At 43.1% G+C, this 22555-nt stretch overlaps 1 protein-coding gene across 4 annotated transcripts in view; it reads right to left on the bottom strand.

Moving 5' to 3' along the window:
* Positions 1-21283, bottom strand: part of LOC143291322 (uncharacterized) — a 21303-nt gene extending 20 nt beyond the window's left edge. Inside the window, exons 1-5 of one of the 4 annotated variants that reach the window (XM_076601189.1) lie at positions 21192-21283; positions 20133-20268; positions 13066-13173; positions 8379-8556; positions 1-6161 (exon numbers count right to left, since the gene is read on the bottom strand). The exon at positions 1-6161 is cut by the window's left edge and continues 20 nt beyond it. In XM_076601189.1, the coding sequence (XP_076457304.1) occupies positions 5955-6161; positions 8379-8556; positions 13066-13173; positions 20133-20149 (510 nt within the window). In that variant the 5' untranslated portion in view covers positions 20150-20268; positions 21192-21283 and the 3' untranslated portion in view covers positions 1-5954. Of the gene's footprint in view, positions 6162-8378; positions 8557-13065; positions 13174-13350; positions 13473-16831; positions 16992-20132; positions 20269-21191 lie in introns of those variants that run through there. The other 3 variants (XM_076601191.1, XM_076601190.1, XM_076601187.1) reach the window with 3 other exon arrangements.
* Positions 21284-22555: the final 1272 nt, after the last annotated feature.

Below are 22555 nucleotides of genomic sequence, written 5' to 3'. Positions count from 1 at the left end.
ATTTATTTGAAAGGAAAGAACAAGAACATTCAAAGAATAATGTATTTTAAACAACAGAAAAGAGAAGTGACTCTCTCCACATAAAAGGTACACAACTTCAAGACAATTCTGCTTACACTACCAATACAGCTAACACACACATTAATAGAATGTACATTGGAACAAACCCAGACACTTCCTCAAAAAAGGAAGTTCCAGACTTGTTTCTATACCCATCATTTGACATGTGCACACAGCAGCAATGACAGAAAAAACTGCTACTATACTTCCACCTTTTCCCGACTTGATCATGGCTTTTGGACTTGGACACACACCACACAGAAACCAATGACACACAGCAGACAGTGCACTGGAGATTGTTTGCTTTCAAGTCTGGTCGACACACAGCACAGAAACCAATGACACACAGCAGACAGTGCACTGGAGATTGTTTGCTTTCAAGTCTGGTCGACGACACACAGCACAGAAACCAATGACACACAGCAGACAGTGCACTGGAGATTGTTTGCTTTCAAGTCTGGTCGACACACAGCACAGAAACCAATGACACACAGCAGACAGTGCACTGGAGATTGTTTGCTTTCAAGTCTGGTCGACACACAGCACAGAAACCAATGACACACAGCAGACAGTGCACTGGAGATTGTTTGCTTTCAAGTCTGGTCGACACACAGCACAGAATACAAGTGTTCAGTTCATAAACTTTAATTCCTGTAAGCTTCATGGAATCACTGAGTGCTTCTTTGCTGTTGATGTCCTATTATGACTGTCTTGTTTCTTTGCTGTTGATGTCCTATCATGGCTGTCTTTTGTTTCTTTGCTGTTGATGTCCTATCATGGCTGTCTTTTGTTTCTTTGCTGTTGATGTCTATCATGGCTGTCTTTTGTTTCTTTGCTGTTGATGTCCTATTATGACTGTCTTGTTTCTTTGCTGTTGATGTCCTATCATGGCTGTCTTTTGTTTCTTTGCTGTTGATGTCCTATCATGGCTGTCTTTTGTTTCTTTGCTGTTGATGTCCTATCATGGCTGTCTTTTGTTTCTTTGCTGTTGATGTCTATCATGGCTGTCTTTTGTTTGTTTCTTTGCTGTTAATGTCCTATTATGGCTGTCTTTTGTTTGTTTCTTTGCTGTTGATGTCTTATTATAGCTGTCTTTTGTTTCTTTGCTGTTGATGTCCTATCATGGCTGTCTTTTGTTTGTTTCTTTGCTGTTGATGTCCTATTATGGCTGTCTTTTGTTTGTTTCTTTGCTGTTGATGTCCTGTTATGGCTGTCTTTTGTTTGTTTCTTTGCTGTTGATGTCCTATTATGGCTGTCTTTTGTTTCTTTGCTGTTGATGTCTATCATGGCTGTCTTTTGTTTCTTTGCTGTTGATGTCCTATCATGGCTGTCTTTTGTTTGTTTCTTTGCTGTTGATGTCCTATCATGGCTGTCTTTTGTTTGTTTCTTTGCTGTTGATGTCCTGTTATGGCTGTCTTTTGTTTCTTTGCTGTTGATGTCCTGTTATGGCTGTCTTTTGTTTCTTTGCTGTTGATGTCCTGTTATGGCTGTCTTTTGTTTCTTTGCTGTTGATGTCCTATCATGGCTGTCTTTTGTTTCTTTGCTGTTGATGTCCTGTTATGGCTGTCTTTTGTTTCTTTGCTGTTGATGTCCTGTTATGGCTGTCTTTTGTTTCTTTGCTGTTGATGTCCTATCATGGCTGTCTTTTGTTTCTTTGCTGTTGATGTCTATCATGGCTGTCTTTTGTTTGTTTCTTTGCTGTTAATGTCTTATTATAGCTGTCTTTTGTTTGTTTCTTTGCTGTTGATGTCCTGTTATGGCTGTCTTTTGTTTGTTTCTTTGCTGTTGATGTCCTGTTATGGCTGTCTTTTGTTTGTTTCTTTGCTGTTGATGTCCTATTATGGCTGTCTTTTGTTTCTTTGCTGTTGATGTCCTGTTATGGCTGTCTTTTGTTTGTTTCTTTGCTGTTGATGTCCTGTTATGGCTGTCTTTTGTTTGTTTCTTTGCTGTTGATGTCCTATCATGGCTGTCTTTTGTTTGTTTCTTTGCTGTTGATGTCCTATCATGGCTGTCTTTTGTTTGTTTCTCTGCTGTTGAAGTCCTGTTATGGCTGTCTTTTGTTTCTTTGCTGTTGATGTCCTGTTATGGCTGTCTTTTGTTTGTTTCTTTGCTGTTGATGTCCTATCATGGCTGTCTTTTGTTTGTTTCTTTGCTGTTAATGTCCTATTATGGCTGTCTTTTGTTTGTTTCTTTGCTGTTGATGTCCTATCATGGCTGTCTTTTGTTTGTTTCTTTGCTGTTAATGTCCTATTATGGCTGTCTTTTGTTTGTTTCTTTGCTGTTGATGTCCTGTTATGGCTGTCTTTTGTTTCTTTGCTGTTGATGTCCTATCATGGCTGTCTTTTGTTTGTTTCTCTGCTGTTGAAGTCCTATCATGGCTGTCTTTTGTTTGTTTCTTTGCTGTTGATGTCCTGTTATGGCTGTCTTTTGTTTCTTTGCTGTTGATGTCCTGTTATGGCTGTCTTTTGTTTGTTTCTTTGCTGTTGATGTCCTATCATGGCTGTCTTTTGTTTGTTTCTTTGCTGTTGATGTCCTATCATGGCTGTCTTTTGTTTGTTTCTTTGCTGTTGATGTCCTATTATGGCTGTCTTTTGTTTGTTTCTCTGCTGTTGAAGTCCTGTTATGGCTGTCTTTTGTTTCTTTGCTGTTGATGTCCTATCATGGCTGTCTTTTGTTTGTTTCTTTGCTGTTGATGTCCTATCATGGCTGTCTTTTGTTTGTTTCTCTGCTGTTGAAGTCCTGTTATGGCTGTCTTTTGTTTGTTTCTTTGCTGTTGATGTCCTGTTATGGCTGTCTTTTGTTTCTTTGCTGTTGATGTCCTGTTATGGCTGTCTTTTGTTTGTTTCTTTGCTGTTGATGTCCTGTTATGGCTATCTTTTGTTTCTTTGCTGTTGATGTCCTATCATGGCTGTCTTTTGTTTGTTTCTCTGCTGTTGAAGTCCTGTTATGGCTGTCTTTTGTTTCTTTGCTGTTGATGTCCTATTATGACTGTCTTGTTTGTTTCTTTGCTGTTCATGTCCTATCATGGCTGTCTTTTGTTTCTTTGCTGTTGATGTCCTATCATGGCTGTCTTTTGTTTGTTTCTTTGCTGTTGATGTCCTATTATGGCTATCTTTTGTTTCTTTGCTGTTGATGTCCTATCATGGCTGTCTTTTGTTTGTTTCTCTGCTGTTGAAGTCCTGTTATGGCTGTCTTTTGTTTCTTTGCTGTTGATGTCCTATTATGACTGTCTTGTTTGTTTCTTTGCTGTTCATGTCCTATCATGGCTGTGTTTTGTTTCTTTGCTGTTGATGTCTATCATGGCTGCCTTTTGTTTCTTTGCTGTTAATGTCCTATTATAGATGTCTTTTGTTTCTTTGCTGTTGATGTCCTATCATGGCTGTCTTTTGTTTGTTTCTTTGCTGTTGATGTCCTGTTATGGCTGTCTTTTGTTTGTTTCTTTGCTGTTGATGTCCTGTTATGGCTATCTTTTGTTTCTTTGCTGTTGATGTCCTATCATGGCTGTCTTTTGTTTGTTTCTTTGCTGTTGATGCCCTATTATGGCTGTCTTTTGTTTGTTTCTTTGCTGTTGATGTCCTATCATGGCTGTCTTTTGTTTGTTTCTTTGCTGTTGATGTCCTATCATGGCTGTCTTTTGTTTGTTTCTTTGCTGTTGATGTCTTATTATAGCTGTCTTTTGTTTCTTTGCTGTTGATGTCCTGTTATGGCTGTCTTTTGTTTGTTTCTTTGCTGTTGATGTCCTATTATGGCTGTCTTTTGTTTGTTTCTTTGCTGTTGATGTCCTATTATGGCTGTCTTTTGTTTCTTTGCTGTTGATGTCCTATCATGGCTATCTTTTGTTTGTTTCTTTGCTGTTGAAGTCCTGTTATGGCTCTCTTTTGTTTGTTTCTTTGCTGTTGATGTCTTATTATAGCTGTCTTTTGTTTGTTTCTTTGCTGTTAATGTCCTATTATGGCCGTCTTTTGTTTCTTTGCTGTTGATGTCCTATCATGGCTATTTTGTTTGTTTCTTTGCTGTTGATGTCCTATCATGGCTGTCTTTTGTTTGTTTCTTTGCTGTTGATGTCCTATTATGGCCGTCTTTTGTTTCTTTGCGACGGGCGCAATAGCCGAATGATTCAAGCGTTGGACTTTCAATCTGAGGGTCCCGGGTTCGAATCACGGTGACAGCGCCTGGTGGGTCAAGGGTGGAGATTTTTACGATCTCCCAGGTCAACATCCTGCAAGGGACTGTAGAGGGAGGGCGCAGACGGGGGCGGCAGAAAAAAAGCTGGTCTGACAACGTCAAGGAATGGACCAAAATGACGATGCCAGATCTCCTCACGACAGCTGCCAACAGAACGGCGTGGCGAGCTATGACATCTTCCTCATGTCCCCCCAACGACCCCAGCGGTCGAGGGAATGAGTGAGTGAGTGAGGTCAACATATGTGCAGACCTGCTAGTGCCTGAACCCCCTTCGTGTGTAAACGCAAGCAGAAGATCAAATACACACGTTAAAGATCCTGTAATCCATGTCAGCGTTCGGTAGGTTATGGAAACAAGATCATACCCAGCATGCACTCCCCCGAAAGCGGAGTATGGATGCCTACATGGTGGGGTAAAAACGGTCATACACGTAAAAGCCTGCTCGTGTACATGCGAGTGAACGTGGGAGTTGCAGCCCACGAACGCAGAAGAAGAAGAAGAAAGAAGAAGTTTCTTTGCTGTTGATGTCCTATTATGGCTGTCTTTTGTTTGTTTATTTTTAAACCAGACGAAGCCACATGAAACAGAACTGTCTATTACTGTTACAGTAATTTGCAGAATAGAAGTGGACGAAAGTGTCAACTGAGTGCTGACTGAATCATGCTGATGCCTTTAAAAAAACAAAAAACAAACAGAAACTTTCAGTGGCTGATAATTTTGCACCACTTACACCAGTGGCAGAATATGATCCTTTTGCACCAATCTGCTCTCTGCATCAATCTGTAATTTGGATATTTAGTTAAATATTTATCATAGTTTGACTTTAACTATTTCAATGTAGAATATTTACTGTGAACATCACAATGTGAACGCAGCATAGTATGCTACGCTCAAAGCATAGCAGTTGGTAGGTCTGTACATCCATAAATGTTTTATGAGAATCTGGTATGTGACTGCAAAAGTAATGCTATCTTTCTGTTGTTTCAACAGTAACTGAGTTAGTTTATCATCACATACAATTTGTTGCTGAAACTTATTGCAATGTTACAAATCTTTTGGAATGTGATAATCCAGTCAAGTTTGGAGTTAATGGAACATTACAGCAAAATAAAGATAGGTTGGCATGACTGAGGCATTGTGTTTTGAAGGTGCTCTGTATATACATCTATTTTTATGAGTGTGTGTTTCAACACACTCGTCTGGGCAATGGGTTGTGCATATACTGCACCAAGTTTAGTCACTGTAGTTCTGCCAAAGACCCCACCCTCATCAACAAGAGCACATGATGCAGGTCAAAGTAAAGTCCCTTCAAAACTGCTGCTCCTGCACTAACTCAGACCATTGTCACTTTCTGCTTCCAGTTCTGGTACACAAAGTGTAGGTGTCAACAATGCCTGAAAAACAAAGATGCCTGCAGTGTTGTAGCTACTGCATATAAAAAAAATAAACAATGACAAAAAAACAAAAAACAAAAAAACAACACCTCCCATGAATCCAAGCTTAATGGAAATGCGTGACAAGCGGAGCCACAAATCAAATCATGTTGCATGTAGCCAAGCTGACTGCAAAAAGCCATTTCAGGGCTGCCCAGCCGCAGAAACTCATGACGTGCACTTGCTCACTGTGACTCCGAATCTGCAAGTTTCTTCCCACAGAAAGACTTGTGCAATAAATCCCTTGCCAGTGTCCAGGGGGAAGCACCAGTCCCGTCACACTTGTTGAGGACGCTGATCTCTGGGTGCTCCTGCTGAGGCCCCTACAGGTGTGCTGGGGAAGGAGGAGGAGGGGAGGGTGCCGGGCTTGAGGCGAACCTCCACCACGCTGTCCATGATGACACCCAGGGTGTGCAGGGTATCCCAGTCCTCCATCAACACGTTCAGGTAGAACCACTGCTGTTGGCACGCTGCCAGCCCCAACTGTAACACCACAGGTAACAAACATACACCACTGCTGCTGGCACTGCCACTCCTAGCTGTAACACTACAGGTAACAGACATACACCACTGCTGTTGGCACTGCCACTCCTAGCTGTAACACTACAGGTAACAGACATACACCACTGCTGTTGGCACTGCCACTCCTAGCTGTAACACTACAGGTAACAGTCATACACCACTGCTGTTGGCACTGCCACTCCTAGCTGTAACACTACAGGTAACAGACATACACCACTGCTGTTGGCACTGCCACTCCTAGCTGTAACACTACAGGTAACAGTCATACACCACTGCTGTTGGCACTGCCACTCCTAGCTGTAACACTACAGGTAACAGACATACACCACTGCTGTTGGCACTGCCACTCCTAGCTGTAACACTACAGGTAACAGTCATACACCACTGCTGTTGGCACTGCCACTCCTAGCTGTAACACCACAGGTAACAGACATACACCACTGCTGTTGGCACTGCCACTCCTAGCTGTAACACTACAGGTAACAGTCATACACCACTGCTGTTGGCACTGCCACTCCTAGCTGTAACACCACAGGTAACAGACATACACCACTGCTGTTGGCACTGCTTTAATCACAAAGTGAACATTCAACAGTACAGGGTTAGGGTAATGCTTTAATCACAAAGTGAACATTCAACAGTACAGGGTTAGGGTAATGCTTTAATCACAAAGTGAACATTCAACAGTACAGGGTTAGGGTAATGCTTTAATCACAAAGTGAGCATTCAACAGTACAGGGTTAGGGTAATGCTTTAATCACAAAGTGAGCATTCAACAGTACAGGGTTAGGGTTAGGGTAATGCTTTAATCACAAAGTGAACATTCAACAGTACAGGGTTAGGGTAATGCTTTAATCACAAAGTGAGCATTCAACAGTACAGGGTTAGGGTAATGCTTTAATCACAAAGTGAACATTCAACAGTACAGGGTTAGGGTAATGCTTTAATCACAAAGTGAGCATTCAACAGTACAGGGTTAGGGTTAGGGTAATGCTTTAATCACAAAGTGAACATTCAACAGTACAGGGTTAGGGTAATGCTTTAATCACAAAGTGAACATTCAACAGTACAGGGTTAGGGTAATGCTTTAATCACAAAGTGAACATTCAACAGTACAGGGTTAGGGTAATGCTTTAATCACAAAGTGAACATTCAACAGTACAGGGTTAGGGTAATGCTTTAATCACAAAGTGAACATTCAACAGTATAGGACAAAGGCACACTGTGATGGCCTGGCTTAATCCCTATAAATAATTGTTTCACAGCTGCACACACTTGTGTGCACACACTCAAGCTCACGCAAACATATGAAGACACTTGCACACAGATAAATGCATGAGTGCACACACATGCATGTACTTAAGGACACATGAATGCACACACACATACATGTTGACATGCACACACACACACACACACACACACACACACACACACATGCACACACACCCCCTCCCAACACACACAGTGACAAGCATCCATCAAGTCTGGGGAGACTACAGAGATGCACTGTGGGTGGTGATTATGACGCAACGTCGGGTGTGGCTGGACAGGCCAACACAGGAGTGACAGCCCCTCCCACACTGAGCACAGGTGACAGTTACTCCCACACTGAGCACAGGTGACAGTTACTGAGCACAGGTGACAGATACTCCCACACTGAGTACAGGTGACAGTTACTGAGCACAGGTGACAGTTCCTCCCACACTGAGTACAGGTGACAGTTACTGAGCACAGGTGACAGTTACTGAGCACAGGTGACAGATACTCCCACACTGAGCACAGGTGACAGTTACTGAGCACAGGTGACAGTTCCTTCCACACTGAGCACAGATGACAGTTACTGAGCACAGGTGACAGCCCCTCCCACACTGAGCACAGGTGACAGTTACTGAGCACAAGTGACAGTTACTGAGTACAGGTGACAGTTCCTCCCACACTGAGTACAGGTGACAGTTACTGAGCACAGGTGACAGCCCCTCCCACACTGAGTACAGGTGACAGTTACTGAGTACAGGTGACAGTTACTGAGCACAGGTGACAGTTACTCCCACACTGAGCACAGGTGAAGTCTGACACTGGTCTGTCTGTCTGGCTTTGAGCCGTTCTCCTGTCTCTTTGAACAACATAAACATTGATGAATGAGGAAAGCAGCTTATGACGACAGAAACCACCTACCTGAGTGGCCAGCTCCTCTTTGAGCTGTCCAATGGGAACAGTTGGGTTCAAATCCATATCGAAATGCGTCACCATCCAGCGCCGGGCCAGGATCAAGTGGACTGTCAGGAAGAGGTTTGGTGTGGGCGGGGGGTTGGCAGAGGACCAGGCCATTGACTGACTATCACAATCTGCACACCTGTTTAATAAAAATAGGTTATATACATCTATCTGTCTGTCTTGTTACATATTGTGTGCGCGTGCATGCATGCATGCGTGCGTGCATGCATGCGTTCGTGCATGCATGCGTGTGTGTGCGTGTGTGTGTGTGTGTGAGAGAGAGAGAGAGAGAGAGAGTTCTTCAGTTTAATGTCTATCCATATATTGTAATTTTAGATGGAAAAAAACAGAAAAAAGGTCCATGTGCAAAAGAACAAGAACCTAGAAGAAAGGTGATCACAGATATAACCAAATCAAATGTCCAACTGGACTACAAAGCAAACTTTCAGAAATTTTAACAGCAGTGCAAAATTATCAATTACATTTTTATATGATATTTTTTTGAAAATCTTGGTGAGAAGGATTTTAAGGCCTCACATTCAAGGAGTTCATGCATATCTGAGAGTAGTCCTCCACAGTAGCATGTGACATTTTTGCTATATTAAGTTTTCAAAACATTCAGTGTTAACATATAAACTAGTGAGATGATCTGCCTTAATTTTGATGTGCTTTAGTGAGGGTATAACTGAAAAACATTATGAAATTCACATTCACTTTTTGGGCACTTTCTTGAAGTGTTAACAAACTACTTTTCTAAACCTATGTTGTTATCCAGGTGTTGACTGTCTGATGTACAGAAAAAAAGAAGAAATATGAGAAGAATGAGAAATAAAGTGTGTGCATGTGTGTGCACTTGTGGCTTTGAATATTCAATTCAACATCTAAAAAACAGTGATTTTTCAAGAGACAAATGCAGCAAGATAAAGTAAAATGTAATGTATGAGAAAAAAGATATTGCCACAAATTATATCATATTCTAAGACCTTTTACAAGAATATTCAGTCTGAAACCAAGACAAATACACTGAATCAGAAAACACCTGCAAAACAACTCTGCCACAGTGTTTTTAAAGATGATCAAAAAACCAAAAAAGAAAAAGAAAACTATCCAAACAAGATATGTGGACAGGGAACAAATGTTTTATGAAGGTATGCCTCCAAGGTAGGGTTTGCAGGGTACCTGCTGAAAAATGTGGGAACTCATAAGGATGAAGTATTCAAAACAGGTCAACGCACTTCTATTCATTCAGTTCTTACACTCTGCAACAAATGCACTGTAATTCCTACCTTGCTGTCTTGTTCTCAGAAGACCTCAGAACATTCTACAATAAATGCACACACTACAATTCCTACCTTGCTGTCTTGTTCTCAGAAGACCTCAGAACATTCTACAATAAATGCACACACTACAATTCCTACCTTGCTGTCTTGTTCTCAGAAGACCTCAGAACATTCTACAATAAATGCACACACTACAATTCCTACCTTGCTGTCTTGTTCTCAGAAGACCTCAGAACATTCTACAATAAATGCACACACTACAATTCCTACCTTGCTGTCTTGTTCTCAGAAGACCTCAGAACATTCTACAATAAATGCACACACTACAATTCCTACCTTGCTGTCTTGTTCTCAGAAGACCTCAGAACATTCTACAATAAATGCACACACTACAATTCCTACCTTGCTGTCTTGTTCTCAGAAGACCTCAGAACATTCTACAATAAATGCACACACTACAATTCCTACCTTGCTGTCTTGTTCTCAGAAGACCTCAGAACATTCTACAATAAATGCACACACTACAATTCCTACCTTGCTGTCTTGTTCTCAGAAGACCTCAGAACATTCTGCAACAAATGCACTGTAATTCCTACCTTGCTGTCTTGTTCTCAGAAGACCTCAGAAAATTCTGCAACAAATGCACTACAATTCCTACCTTGCTGTCTTGTTCTCAGAATACCTCAGAACATTCTGCAACAAATGCACTGTAATTCCTACCTTGCTGTCTTGTTCTCAGAAGACCTCAGAACATTCTGCAACAAATGCACTACAATTCCTACCTTGCTGTCTTGTTCTCAGAAGACCTCAGAACATTCTACAACAAATGCACTACAATTCCTATCTTGCTGTCTTGTTCTCAGAAGACCTCAGAACATTCTGCAACAAATGCACTGTAATTCCTACCTTGCTGTCTTGTTCTCAGAATACCTCAGAACATTCTGCAACAAATGCACTGTAATTCCTACCTTGCTGTCTTGTTCTCAGAAGACCTCAGAACATTCTGCAACAAATGCACTGTAATTCCTACCTTGCTGTCTTGTTCTCAGAATACCTCAGAACATTCTGCAACAAATGCACTGTAATTCCTACCTTGCTGTCTTGTTCTCAGAATACCTCAGAACATTCTGCAACAAATGCACTGTAATTCCTACCTTGCTGTCTTGTTCTCAGAATACCTCAGAACATTCTGCAACAAATGCACTGTAATTCCTACCTTGCTGTCCTGTTCTCAGAAGACCTGGGCAGTGCACATCCCGAACATCACCAAAACAAAGCTAGTTCAACTCATGTGCTTCTTATGCTACAGCCTGCACTCCATGCTGTCCATCAGAATGCAGACCCTTTGGTGAGATCAGACCCAGAGTGCAGTGCAGTGCATGCAGTGTTGTGGGATTCCTACCAGTAAAGACATTAAAAAAATAAATAAAAAAAAAAAAAAAAACCCAACCCAGCAACAACCAAAACACAACTAGACATCACCAAGCAGTGGGCAGAATCACAAAGGAAGACCCCTGGATGTATCACCAACATGCTGAATAATCACACTGCAAGAAGGGAGACGGCAGCAGCATCTTACATTTTGTGACAATCTTGTGATACAGTGAAAGAACATGCTTCACCAACCTCTCTGTGCCATTTTCTCTGACAGCCTACCACATCAAAGACAATGAGGCTCACTTGTTATCAAACCCAAGCCGCAAGGATCTTTCTCCACAACAAATACTGTTATGAATATGGCAAGAAACAACAGCCAAAATTTCATGCTCATGACTACAGTACAAAGACCAACTTATTTCAGTACTCCTTCCCACAAACAGCAGGGTTGTGAAATGGAATTTGAGGAAACAGCTATCACAGCAGCAACAGAGATTTCCATACTTAAATCTGTATTCATCAAACTGTTTATGAATCTTTAATCTAAAGGGTGGATGGTTAAGAAGAGACTTAATTCAAACCTACAAAAAGCTAAATAAGTAAACTGCTTTAAATTTAATGATGTTAATCACTTAATGTAAGTGCTATTTTTAGAATGTCAGCTTACAAGAGTACAAGAAACTCAGTGATGAAAATCTGTAAAGAGCACTGTAAAATCAACATAAAGAAAAATTCATTAGCAAACAGAATTACACAAAGATGGAATCCACCACATACCAACTGAAACTGCACTTGCACAAAATACTAATGTGTCTAAAAAATCTCCTTGATATGAACACCAAATTAAAAAACTTTTTTTTTTATTACTTTTACGAATTAATTACAGTTCAGTTCAGTTCAGTTCAGTTACTCAAAGTGTCACTGTGTTTGGACAAATCCATATACAATACGCCACTGACTAGCAGCGTAAACCAACATGCTTAGTCAGGCCTTGAGAAAAAAAGAAGGAAAAAAGGTGCACAATGGATACATTCACTAAATTAATGCATCTTAATGAATAAACAAACAAACAAATAAATAAATATATATATAAATACATAAATAAATAAACAGGCAACAGTAAAAAAATAATAATAAAAAAAGGTTATAATTGCGACAGCAAAACAGTGTATGCGTATCCCACAAAAAATTAATAAGGAAAAAGAGACAGATATTGAAAGAGACATACAAAAGGCTGTGAGGTCTAGGCAGACAACCTGCCAGTCTAAGGCGTCAGTGGTGCCTGTGATCATGGTACTTCTTTAGATCAGGAGAAATTAATACTTTCCAAGGTAATTTACTGAACAAGTAACACATGTAAAAGCAATTAGTTTCTGTCCACTGTACACATCCAAGTCCAGGAAGTATTTAATCAAACGATGCACACTTCACGTCTGTCGGGATTTCTCCATCAACCAAAGGACGGGCCAGACCCTGAATTATATATATATATATATATATATATATATATATATATATATATATACAAAAATAACTTGTGACTAGGAATGAAACAAATAGCTCCTCAACGTCAGCCTGCTGTGTAAGCATACTGTTAATCCATCTGTATTCTAAATGCGTTAAACCGAGGAATATTCACAAAGAATGGAGCAGATTGTAAGTTTCACTTTGCCGTTTAGAACTGCAAGTTCTCGGAGACATGAGACAGTGTGAAATACAGACTTCAGTTGAAACCAGATAAGACGCTGCGTTGTCTGCAATATCAGAGACCATTGCTCAATGGGACGACTTTATCGTTATGTTTACTCTGGACTATTACCAACAATAAACAAGTGAGAATATTAATTTCTTCTTGCAGTTTTTTTAGTCCCACCAGAAATGTGGTTAAGTCATAAAGAAAAGAAATTTTCTATCAACTGTTTGTCCTTATCAACAGCGACGGAAAAACGATAAACTGATGGGAATCATTCTCAATCAAAGTTAATACTTACCCAATTTTTTCGGGACACTGAAACTGGCAACACGGACAGGAAGACGTGCAAGATTTGCAAGAGTGTGCTGCCCCTGCCATCAAGGCCGCATACGGCAGAGTTCGTTTTCTGAAACACACAAAAGACGAACATTTTGCACGTTGTTAAGTGCGTACGGTGCGGATGTTGCTAATATAATGACTTGCTTTTGCAACATGCTGTTAAAAAGTAAAGGCTATGACAAATGCACACAGTTAATTCCACGGAGATCTGCTGCTGCTTTCCGAAGCAGGCACGGACACGGACCTTTCTATCAGTGGCGGATATCGGTCGAGTCTCTCCAAAAACTGCATGCTGTCCATGGTTGATATTGCATAGCATGTTCCTCAAACATCCTATACTGTTCGCAACAACTTTTAATGATTCAGATTGCATGTCAATTATGACTGATAAACTGAACTTCATGAAAAATTGGGTGCAGTACTATGCAGTCGGTCTGGCCAGTGCAGTGTCAGCATTAAATTTCTTGGGTTTGTCCATCCAGTGATGAAGATTTTTTTTTATCACGGTTGTTTGGACTTGTTTGAAAGGTTGTATCAATCAAACAACTCTACTTTTTTTTCGGTCCACGACACCCCTCTTCACTGTGACACTCTACTCGATTTCCGAGTGAGTCATCACGTGTCAGTCGCGGCTCGATCTGGAAATCATTGTATCTCAGTGTCCTCCTCATCCCAATATATCTGGTGAGAGGAGGGGGGTGGGGGGGATAAGCCTCTACACCATTCAGAACCTCTCACGTCACCACATACTGAACCACACATCTACCCCAACCCACAGTCTACCCCAACTTGACAGGCGCTCCAAAACAAGCGAAAGAACCGCCCGCTCCGCTTCCTCAATGTCAACACCCGGTCCAGCCTGAAAAATCTTCCATGTATGCTAAACCTGATAGAGACAACAAAGCCAGATGTTATCATTGCGACCGAGACACGACTTGACCCAGACATCGCTGACAGTAAAATCAGTCCTGCCACCACACTACAAGTCGTATAGATGTGACAGAAATCACACTGGCGGAGGCTGCTTTGTTGCAGAAGCAACTGAACCATCCGAAACACCACGAAGTCCCAGAGCTATCCGTCCCTGGCTGCAAGCTAGTGTTCGCTAAGATCAAGCTCAAAGGCAAGAAAGATCTCATCGTTGGTGCTTACTGTAAACCAGATGATGGTGATGAAGTTAGCCTCAGTCACTGTAGACTGTTTTGCCTCTGCCATCCAGCGTGTCAGCCCGCTGAATGCCTACTTGGTAACAGGGGGAGATTTCAACCTGCCCTCTCTGGACTGGACCACCTGCAGCCTAAAAACCCCAAATGTCTATCCCAGACTGCACACGAAGTTCCTGGACCTGAACTGACGACCACGGGTTACAACAGATGGTCACCTTCCCCACCAGAGAGTCCAATACCCTTGACCTCTTTGTAACAAACCATCCGGCACTGGTCCCAAGGACTGAAGGTGTACCGGAAGTCTAAGGCCACTTCGCAATGTACATGGAGTTCCAGATCCCGCCAGAACGACGAAACAACACCAACAGACTAGTCCCCTGCTATAACCAAGCTGACTGGCCTGCTCTCTGCTCTGCTGCCCAGGATCTCTCAAACTCCATTGTCAGCTCCTTAAGCGTTGACAGCGATACTGAAGTGATCTGGACCACGTTCAGAGAGGGCCTGCACTCCATTGTCCACACCCACACCCCCATTGGCCACACCCACACCCCCCATTGTCCACAACCACACCCCCCATTGGCCACACCCACACCCCCACTGTCCACACCCACACCCCCCATTGTCCACACCCACACCTCCATTGTCCACACCCACACCCCCCATTGTCCACAACCACACCCCCCATTGGCCACACCCACACCCCCACTGTCCACACCCACACCCCCCATTGTCCACACCCACACCTCCATTGTCCACACCCACACCCCCCATTGTCCACAACCACACCCCCCATTGGCCACACCCACACCCCCACTGTCCACACCCACACCCCCCATTGTCCACACCCACACCTCCATTGTCCACACCCACCCATACCCCCATTGTCCACGCCTGCACTCCATTGTCCACACCCACACCCCCATTGGCCACACCCACCCACACCCCCATTGTCCACACCACATCCCCCATTGTCCACACCCACACCCCCGTTGTCCACACCCACACCCCCATTGGCCACACCCACCCACACCCCCATTGTCCACACCACATCCCCCATTGTCCACACCCACACCCCCATTGTCCACACCCACACCCCCATTGTCCACACCCACCCACACCCCCATTGTCCACACCACATCCCCCATTGTCCACACCCACACCCCCATTGTCCACACCCACACCCCCATTGTCCACACCCACCCACACCCCCATTGTCCACACCACATCCCCCATGTCATCCCAAAAGCCCAATATGGGAAGCCCTGAGTGGACTACAACTCCAAGAAACTAATCCGAAAGAGGGACAGACCCTACAAGAGATGGAAGAAATCTGGCGACCCAGGACACCTCCAGGAACTCAAAGCACTGAAGTGCCAAGTCCAACGCCAGCCTCGCAGAAACTATTGGTCCTTCACATCAATTCAATTCAATTCAATTCAATTCAAAATACTTTATTATCTGCTTCAACCAAAAACAGAAAATTTTCTTAAGGCTCTCTTAAAATAAAATGCCCGTCAGCGGAAAAACAACAACAACAAAACCTGACACACCCTTCACTTATCACCATGCACACATCAATTATTATGTAAAATGAAAAACATGTGGGTAAGATACTATTGCATTATAATTCAGAGTGTAACAACTCTGTGTGTGTTGCGTGTGTGTCCGTGCGTGTGCATGCATCGTTTTGTGTGTGCGCACTTCGTTCAGGCCAGACAACAAAGAAGAAGGCAGTAAGGTGTCAAAGAACTTTTGCCGGGCCTACGTGAAGGCAAAACGGATGGAATCGACCATCATCTGTCCCTTGAAGGTCGATGGTCAGCTCATCACGGATGCCCAGGGTCAGGCAGAAGCTCTCAACAACCAGTTTCAGTCAGCATTCAGTAAGAGCTCGGCGCTGCTCGCTGGAAGAATTTGAGACGCAGACCGGGCTCAGCCTAAACCCTGGTGGACAAACCTGCACCGACATCACCATCACGGAGAAGGGCGTCAAGAAGCTCCTAAAGGACCTGAAAACCAGGAAGGCTCCAGACCCCGACGGCATCAGCCCTAGAATCTTCAAGGAGCTAGCCGACGAACTCGCTCCGTCCCTCACGCTACTCTTCCAGTCCTCTCTGAACTCAGGGGTTGTCCCGCAAGACTGGAGAACAGCCCACGTCTCACCTATATTTTTTAAAAAAAAGAAGAAGAAAAAAAGAACGCTACAGGCCAGAGATTTACAGACACATTTCGCTGACAAGATTACCTGGGAAACTCCTGGAGCACATCATCGTGCACACTATTATGACGTTTTCGGAGAAAAACATCTTCTGCAAAGAACAGCACGGATTCAGACAGAAACGATCCTGTGTCAGCTAGCTGATGTGTCTTATGGACGAAATCACATACAGCAGGGAAAAAAGCAAGTACAGGATTCCGTAATGTTTCTATATTTTTATTAGGATGAAGACGTTGCTGCCATGGAGTTCCACTCGAGGTTTGAAAACGTGACAAAACTGTAACCGCCTCTGTCAACTGATCATGTTTGTGCGAGAGGCTTTTTGGGAGGTACTGCATCACCTGAGGGAGATGAAGACATGGGGTGTCGTCCTCCGGTTCTATCTCTTTACCGTCCTTTCCCACTGTTTGCTGAAAGTGCAGAAAGAGGCGACTCACGCTGAACCCAGGCAGGTCTACAGACACAGCATCATAGTCCGTCCTCTCTGGAACATAGGTCTGTCTGGAACACAGGACCACGGATATAATTATCATCATCCATGAAATAATGTCCTGGGTACTATCATGGTCTGCCATCCTCACAGGGTGTTGTGTTCTTTGTTGTTTGCACTTATAGTGTGCTGTTTTGTTCATCAGAGGTTGACGTTCTTTGTTTGCACTTATAGTGTCCTGTTCTGGTCATCAGAGGTTTACGTTCTTTGTTGTGTACACTTATAGTGTCCTGTTTTGTTCATCAGAGGTTGACGTTCTTTGTTGTTTGCACTTATAGTGTCCTGTTTTGTTCATCAGAGGTTTACGTTCTTTGTTATTTGCACTTATAGTGTCCTGTTTTGGTCATCACAGGTTGACGTTCTTTGTTGTTAGCACTTATAGTGTCCTGTTTTGTTCATCAGAGGTTTACGTTCTTTGTTGTTTGCACTTATAGTGTCCTGTTTTGTTCATCACAGGTTGACGTTCTTTGTTGTTTGCAGTTATAGTGTCCTGTTTTGGTCATCAGAGGTTTACGTTCTTTGTTGTTTGCGCTTATAATGTCCTGTTTTGTTCATCAGAGGATTACGTTCTTTGTTGTTTGCAATTATAGTGTCCTGTTTTGGTCATCAGAGGTTTTACGTTCTTTGTTGTTTGCAGTTATAGTGTGCTGTTTTGTTCATCAGAGGATTACGTTCTTTGTTGTTTGCAGTTATAGTGTGCTGTTTTGTTCATCAGAGGTTTACGTTCTTTGTTGTTTGCACTTATAGTGTCCTGTTTTGTTCATCACAGGTTGACGTTCTTTGTTGTTTGCAGTTATAGTGTCCTGTTTTGGTCATCAGAGGATTACGTTCTTTGTTGTTTGCACTTATAGTGTGCTGTTTTGTTCATCAGAGGTTTTACGTTCTTTGTTGTTTGCACTTATAGTGTGCTGTTTTGTTCATCAGAGGTTTTACGTTCTTTGTTGTTTGCACTTATAGTGTGCTGTTTTGTTCATCAGAGGTTTTACGTTCTTTGTTGTTTGCAGTTATAGTGTCCTGTTTTGGTCATCAGAGGTTGACGTTCTTTGTTGTTTGCAATTACAGTGTCCTGTTTTGTTCATCAGAGGTTGATGTTCTTTGTTGTTTGCACTTATAATGTCCTGTTTTGGTCATCAGAGGTTTACGTTCTTTGTTGTTTGCACTTATAGTGTGCTGTTTTGGTCATCAGAGGTTTACGTTCTTTGTTGTTTGCACTTATAGTGTGCTGTTTTGGTCATCAGAGGTTTACGTTCTTTGTTGTTTGCAGTTATAGTGTGCTGTTTTGGTCATCAGAGGTTTACGTTCTTTGTTGTTTGCAATTATAGTGTCCTGTTTTGTTCATCAGAGGTTTACGTTCTTTGTTGTTTGCAGTTATAGTGTGCTGTTTTGGTCATCAGAGGTTTACGTTCTTTGTTATTTGCAGTTATAGTGTGCCGGAATGCTGCAGCTACCTTTGATGAAGATCATGCAGACCAACAGAACAGACAGACTGATAGATGATGATGATAATGATGATGATGATGGTGATGAAAGAGTACTTACATGGCACAAACTCTCAATATGATGGGTTCAAAGCACCTCACAGAAACAATGCTTCTACAATAGTGCATGAGAGCATACAACAACACATGAGGACATAGAAGAGGAGAACCAATGTGAGAGATGAGAGATGGAGTCTCCCGTCGGATGAGTAGGCAGGCAGGCTTATTTGTCTGTGTGTCTCCTCATATGGGAGAAGATACCGTTTCTGGATGTGCAGCACTTCCCACGGGTGTTGCAAGGGAAAGCGTCTCCAGAAGTAGAGCCCTGCTTCCTTCGCTCACGCTTCTCCTTAATGGCCAGCGTTCTCTTGTTTTCAAACGTCTTTATGCCACTAGAGCACAGCGTCCTTCAGCGAAAGCGGTCAAGGGCATCAGTTTCCCAGGAAGTGATGTCTGTGTCACAGGCTTTGAGGTTTGTCTTCCCCAAGGTCATTCTGAGCTGGTCTTCATTGACCCCAAGGTCATTCTGAGCTGGTCTCCATTGACCCCAAAGTCATTCTGAGCTGGTCTCCATTGACCCAAGGTCATTCTGAGCTGGTCTCCGTTGACGCCAAAGTCATTCTGAGCAGGTCTCCATTGACCCAAGGTCATTCTGAGCTGGTCTCCATTGACCCCAAGGTCATTCTGAGCTGGTCTCCGTTGACCCCAAGGTCATTCTGAGCTGGTCTCCATTGACCCCAAAGTCATTCTGAGCTGGTCTCCATTGACCCCAAAGTCATTCTGAGCTGGTCTCCATTGACCCCAAAGTCATTCTGAGCTGGTCTCCGTTGACGCCAAAGTCATTCTGAGCAGGTCTCCATTGACCCAAGGTCATTCTGAGCTGGTCTCCATTGACCCCAAGGTCATTCTGAGCTGGTCTCCGTTGACCCCAAGGTCATTCTGAGCTGGTCTCCATTGACCCCAAGGTCATTCTGAGCTGGTCTCCGTTGACCCCAAGGTCATTCTGAGCTGGTCTCCATTGACCCCAAGGTCATTCTGAGCTGGTCTCCATTGACCCTCAGGGGTAATTTGTGGCTTGTCAAGAATGATCCTCACCTACCCCCCAGCCCTACCTGGAAGTGACCTCAAGTTTGACGGAACTAATCAAGCCATGAGGAAAAGGAAGGGGCTGTCCTGGGCTGGTCTTCACTGACCCCTCACCTCCTCTGATAGCATTCTTTCTACTGCTACTGCCACTGCCGGTTACTACTATTACTACTACTGTTGTTGCTGCTGCTCTTCGTGCTACCGCAACTGATGCTACTGCTACAACTGCTGCTACTGCTGCAACTGCTGCTGCTGCTACTGCTACAACTGCTGCTGCTACTGCTACAACTTGGGATGGTTTCATTAACCGTCTTTTCATGTTACACACACACACACACACACACACACACACACACACATATATATATATATATATATATATATATATATATATATATAGAAAGAGAGAGAGAGAGAGAGAGAGAGAGAGAGAGAGAGAGAGACAGACAGACAGACAGACAGAGACAGAGACACAGAGACAGAGACAGAAGAGAGTATACGTGTGTGTGTGTGTGTGTGCGTGCGTGCGTGTGTATGTTTATCACTTCTTTTGACGTCAGAAACACAGGAAGACGACGTGCCACTCACAGTTCCAAGCAGAACATCGTACTTGTTCCGTTGTCAGTCAGCCGGCCCTTTCCGCCATCACGGTCACTGCTTGCAGGGAGCTAACTCTTGGCTCTCTCTTTCGCGCTCGACACGGATGCAAAACTGAAAGTAGCCGCTGACGGCCATGGAACAGGTCTAGTCATAATGGATGGCGCTGATCACTTTTGTCCAAAGGAAAGAGAGTGGGGTGGACAAAGATGGGAGAGGAGGCTTGTCGTCCAGTTCAGGAATAGTGACTTCAGTTTCTACAAGTTTAAAACTCACTGGATACTTCAATTATTTTCTGTCGCACTTAGGTCAGCTATTTAGTCGTTTTGCATCGTTTATGTGGAGTGACGTATGATCACACACACACACACACACACACACACACACACACACACACACACACACACACACACACACACACACACACACACACACACACACAGTGAAAAGACGTTAAACTAAAGAACGAACACACACCAGCTGCTATACGCTCCTACAAATGAACTCTGGCACTGAAATGACTGGCAATGGAACACGTTGTCTGTAGATCAGGTTTCTTCATGCTAGTTGTTGAAATTCGGGGCCACCTGACTGAAATTCATCCATGTGTGTCGCAATTATTATTATTATCATTATCATTGTTGTTGTCGTAGTTGTTGTTATTCGGTTATTATTATTATCATTATTATTATTATTGTTGTTGTTGTTGTTGTTGTTATTCGGTTATCATTATTAATGTTTGCTGTTGTTGTTGTTTTTGTTGTTCTGGCGAGTGCGTGAGTGTGTGTGTTATCAATGTCAGCTTTGCTTTTGTTGTATTTAATGTCACAGTCAACAAGTGCCCCGCCCACCTCGCCCCCACCCCCGCCCCCACCTGCCTTTCCTTGAAACAAGCACAGAGGTGTACAGGGCCCACGGATTTCCTGCCAATGGAAAACAACAACAACACCAGCAACAACTGAAAACAACATTTCTTCTGTTATGAAATGAAGAAAAAAAAAATCATAAGCAGGCACTGACACATGACTGCAGCACAGCACTGATACTTACGCTGCACAGAGCTTTGCAGACAGTCAGTCGTGGGGTGAAGTACTGATCACTGCTTGCAGCAAGGTACAGCTGACAGCGCCATGTTTGTTATTGTTGACGACCACACTGAGTTATAGATTGGCAAAACAGCTGTCTCTAAGGCTATAGCCTTTGAAAGGTGGCTATATATATGCCTGATCGATACACAAGTTCGATCTATGAATACAGGGAACTTAATGTATTTGCTTTAGCACACACAGACACACAGAAGCAAGCGGACACACAGGTACACAGACACACAGACACAGACAGACACAGACACAGACACACACACACACACCATTACCTACAAAAAGAAGAGAGGTAAAAACCGACCATCCGTGCAATAAATGTCGCAGGCCTGCTGCAGTCATGTATAAATCAAGTGCAGCGTGTATACTGTACGTGTGCTTCACACAGCTCGTGTTGGCACTGACTACACACAGATCGACTTACGGGGGTGGTGTGGTGTGGGTGTGGTGTGGGTAGGGGGGGAATGTGTGTGTGTGTGTGCATGTGTGTCTGTGTCTCTGCGTGTCTGTGTGCGTGTGTTTGGGGAGGGGGTGCGTGGGTCCGTTTTTTCCCGTTACGTATACATGTTTTTCTTTTCTTGTTATGTTTCCGTTTTGACAGTTTGATATTGCTTTCGTTTCTCTGGCTTTCTGTTATGCCCATTCTTTCAGTATCATTTATCATTTATTTGTTTTGTAGCCAAGTGCTCAGCTAGCTACCTTAACCCCAGTTCTGCTCGGCACACAACATGAGGCGGATGACAGTTTTACTACAGTGACGGTGTCCAACCATTGACCGTTGATGTAAGTTGCTTGACGTAATGCTATACAAATTCAAATTTGAAAAGAAAGCTGTTCGGCGTTCAGCGTTGTCGTCTGCTCCATCCAGTCATTTTGCCTGCGGTGCTGCTCTGCAAAGTTAACATTGAGCGTGTTGCACACACGGTCCGCTGCCTAACATTCTACTGTAAGTACTTTGTGCCAAATGTGTTGACTTGTAAATTGTAAGTTTTGACACATTACTGTTGTTCACATGAGTATATTGTTATCGTATTAGTTTGGCTTGCTTGTTTCAATTTTTGCTTTGACATATAGTCACAGCTCCGTTCAAAGTAACACCTCCCTTCAGACCTTGTTTCTGTGACTGACACCTCCCTTCAGACCTTGTTTCTGTGTGTAACACATCCCTTCAGACCTTGTTTCTGTGACTGACATCTCCCTTCAGACCTTGTTTCTGTGTGTAACACATCCCTTCAGACCTTGTTTCTGTGACTGACACCTCCCTTCAGACCTTGTTTCTGTGTGTAACACATCCCTTCAGACCTTGTTTCTGTG

Source organism: Babylonia areolata, chromosome 16 (assembly GCF_041734735.1).
Source record: "Babylonia areolata isolate BAREFJ2019XMU chromosome 16, ASM4173473v1, whole genome shotgun sequence".
NCBI lineage: Eukaryota > Metazoa > Mollusca > Gastropoda > Neogastropoda > Buccinidae > Babylonia > Babylonia areolata.
The sequence above is the reverse complement of the archived record's forward strand: the minus strand, read 5'-3'. Positions and strand labels throughout refer to the sequence as shown.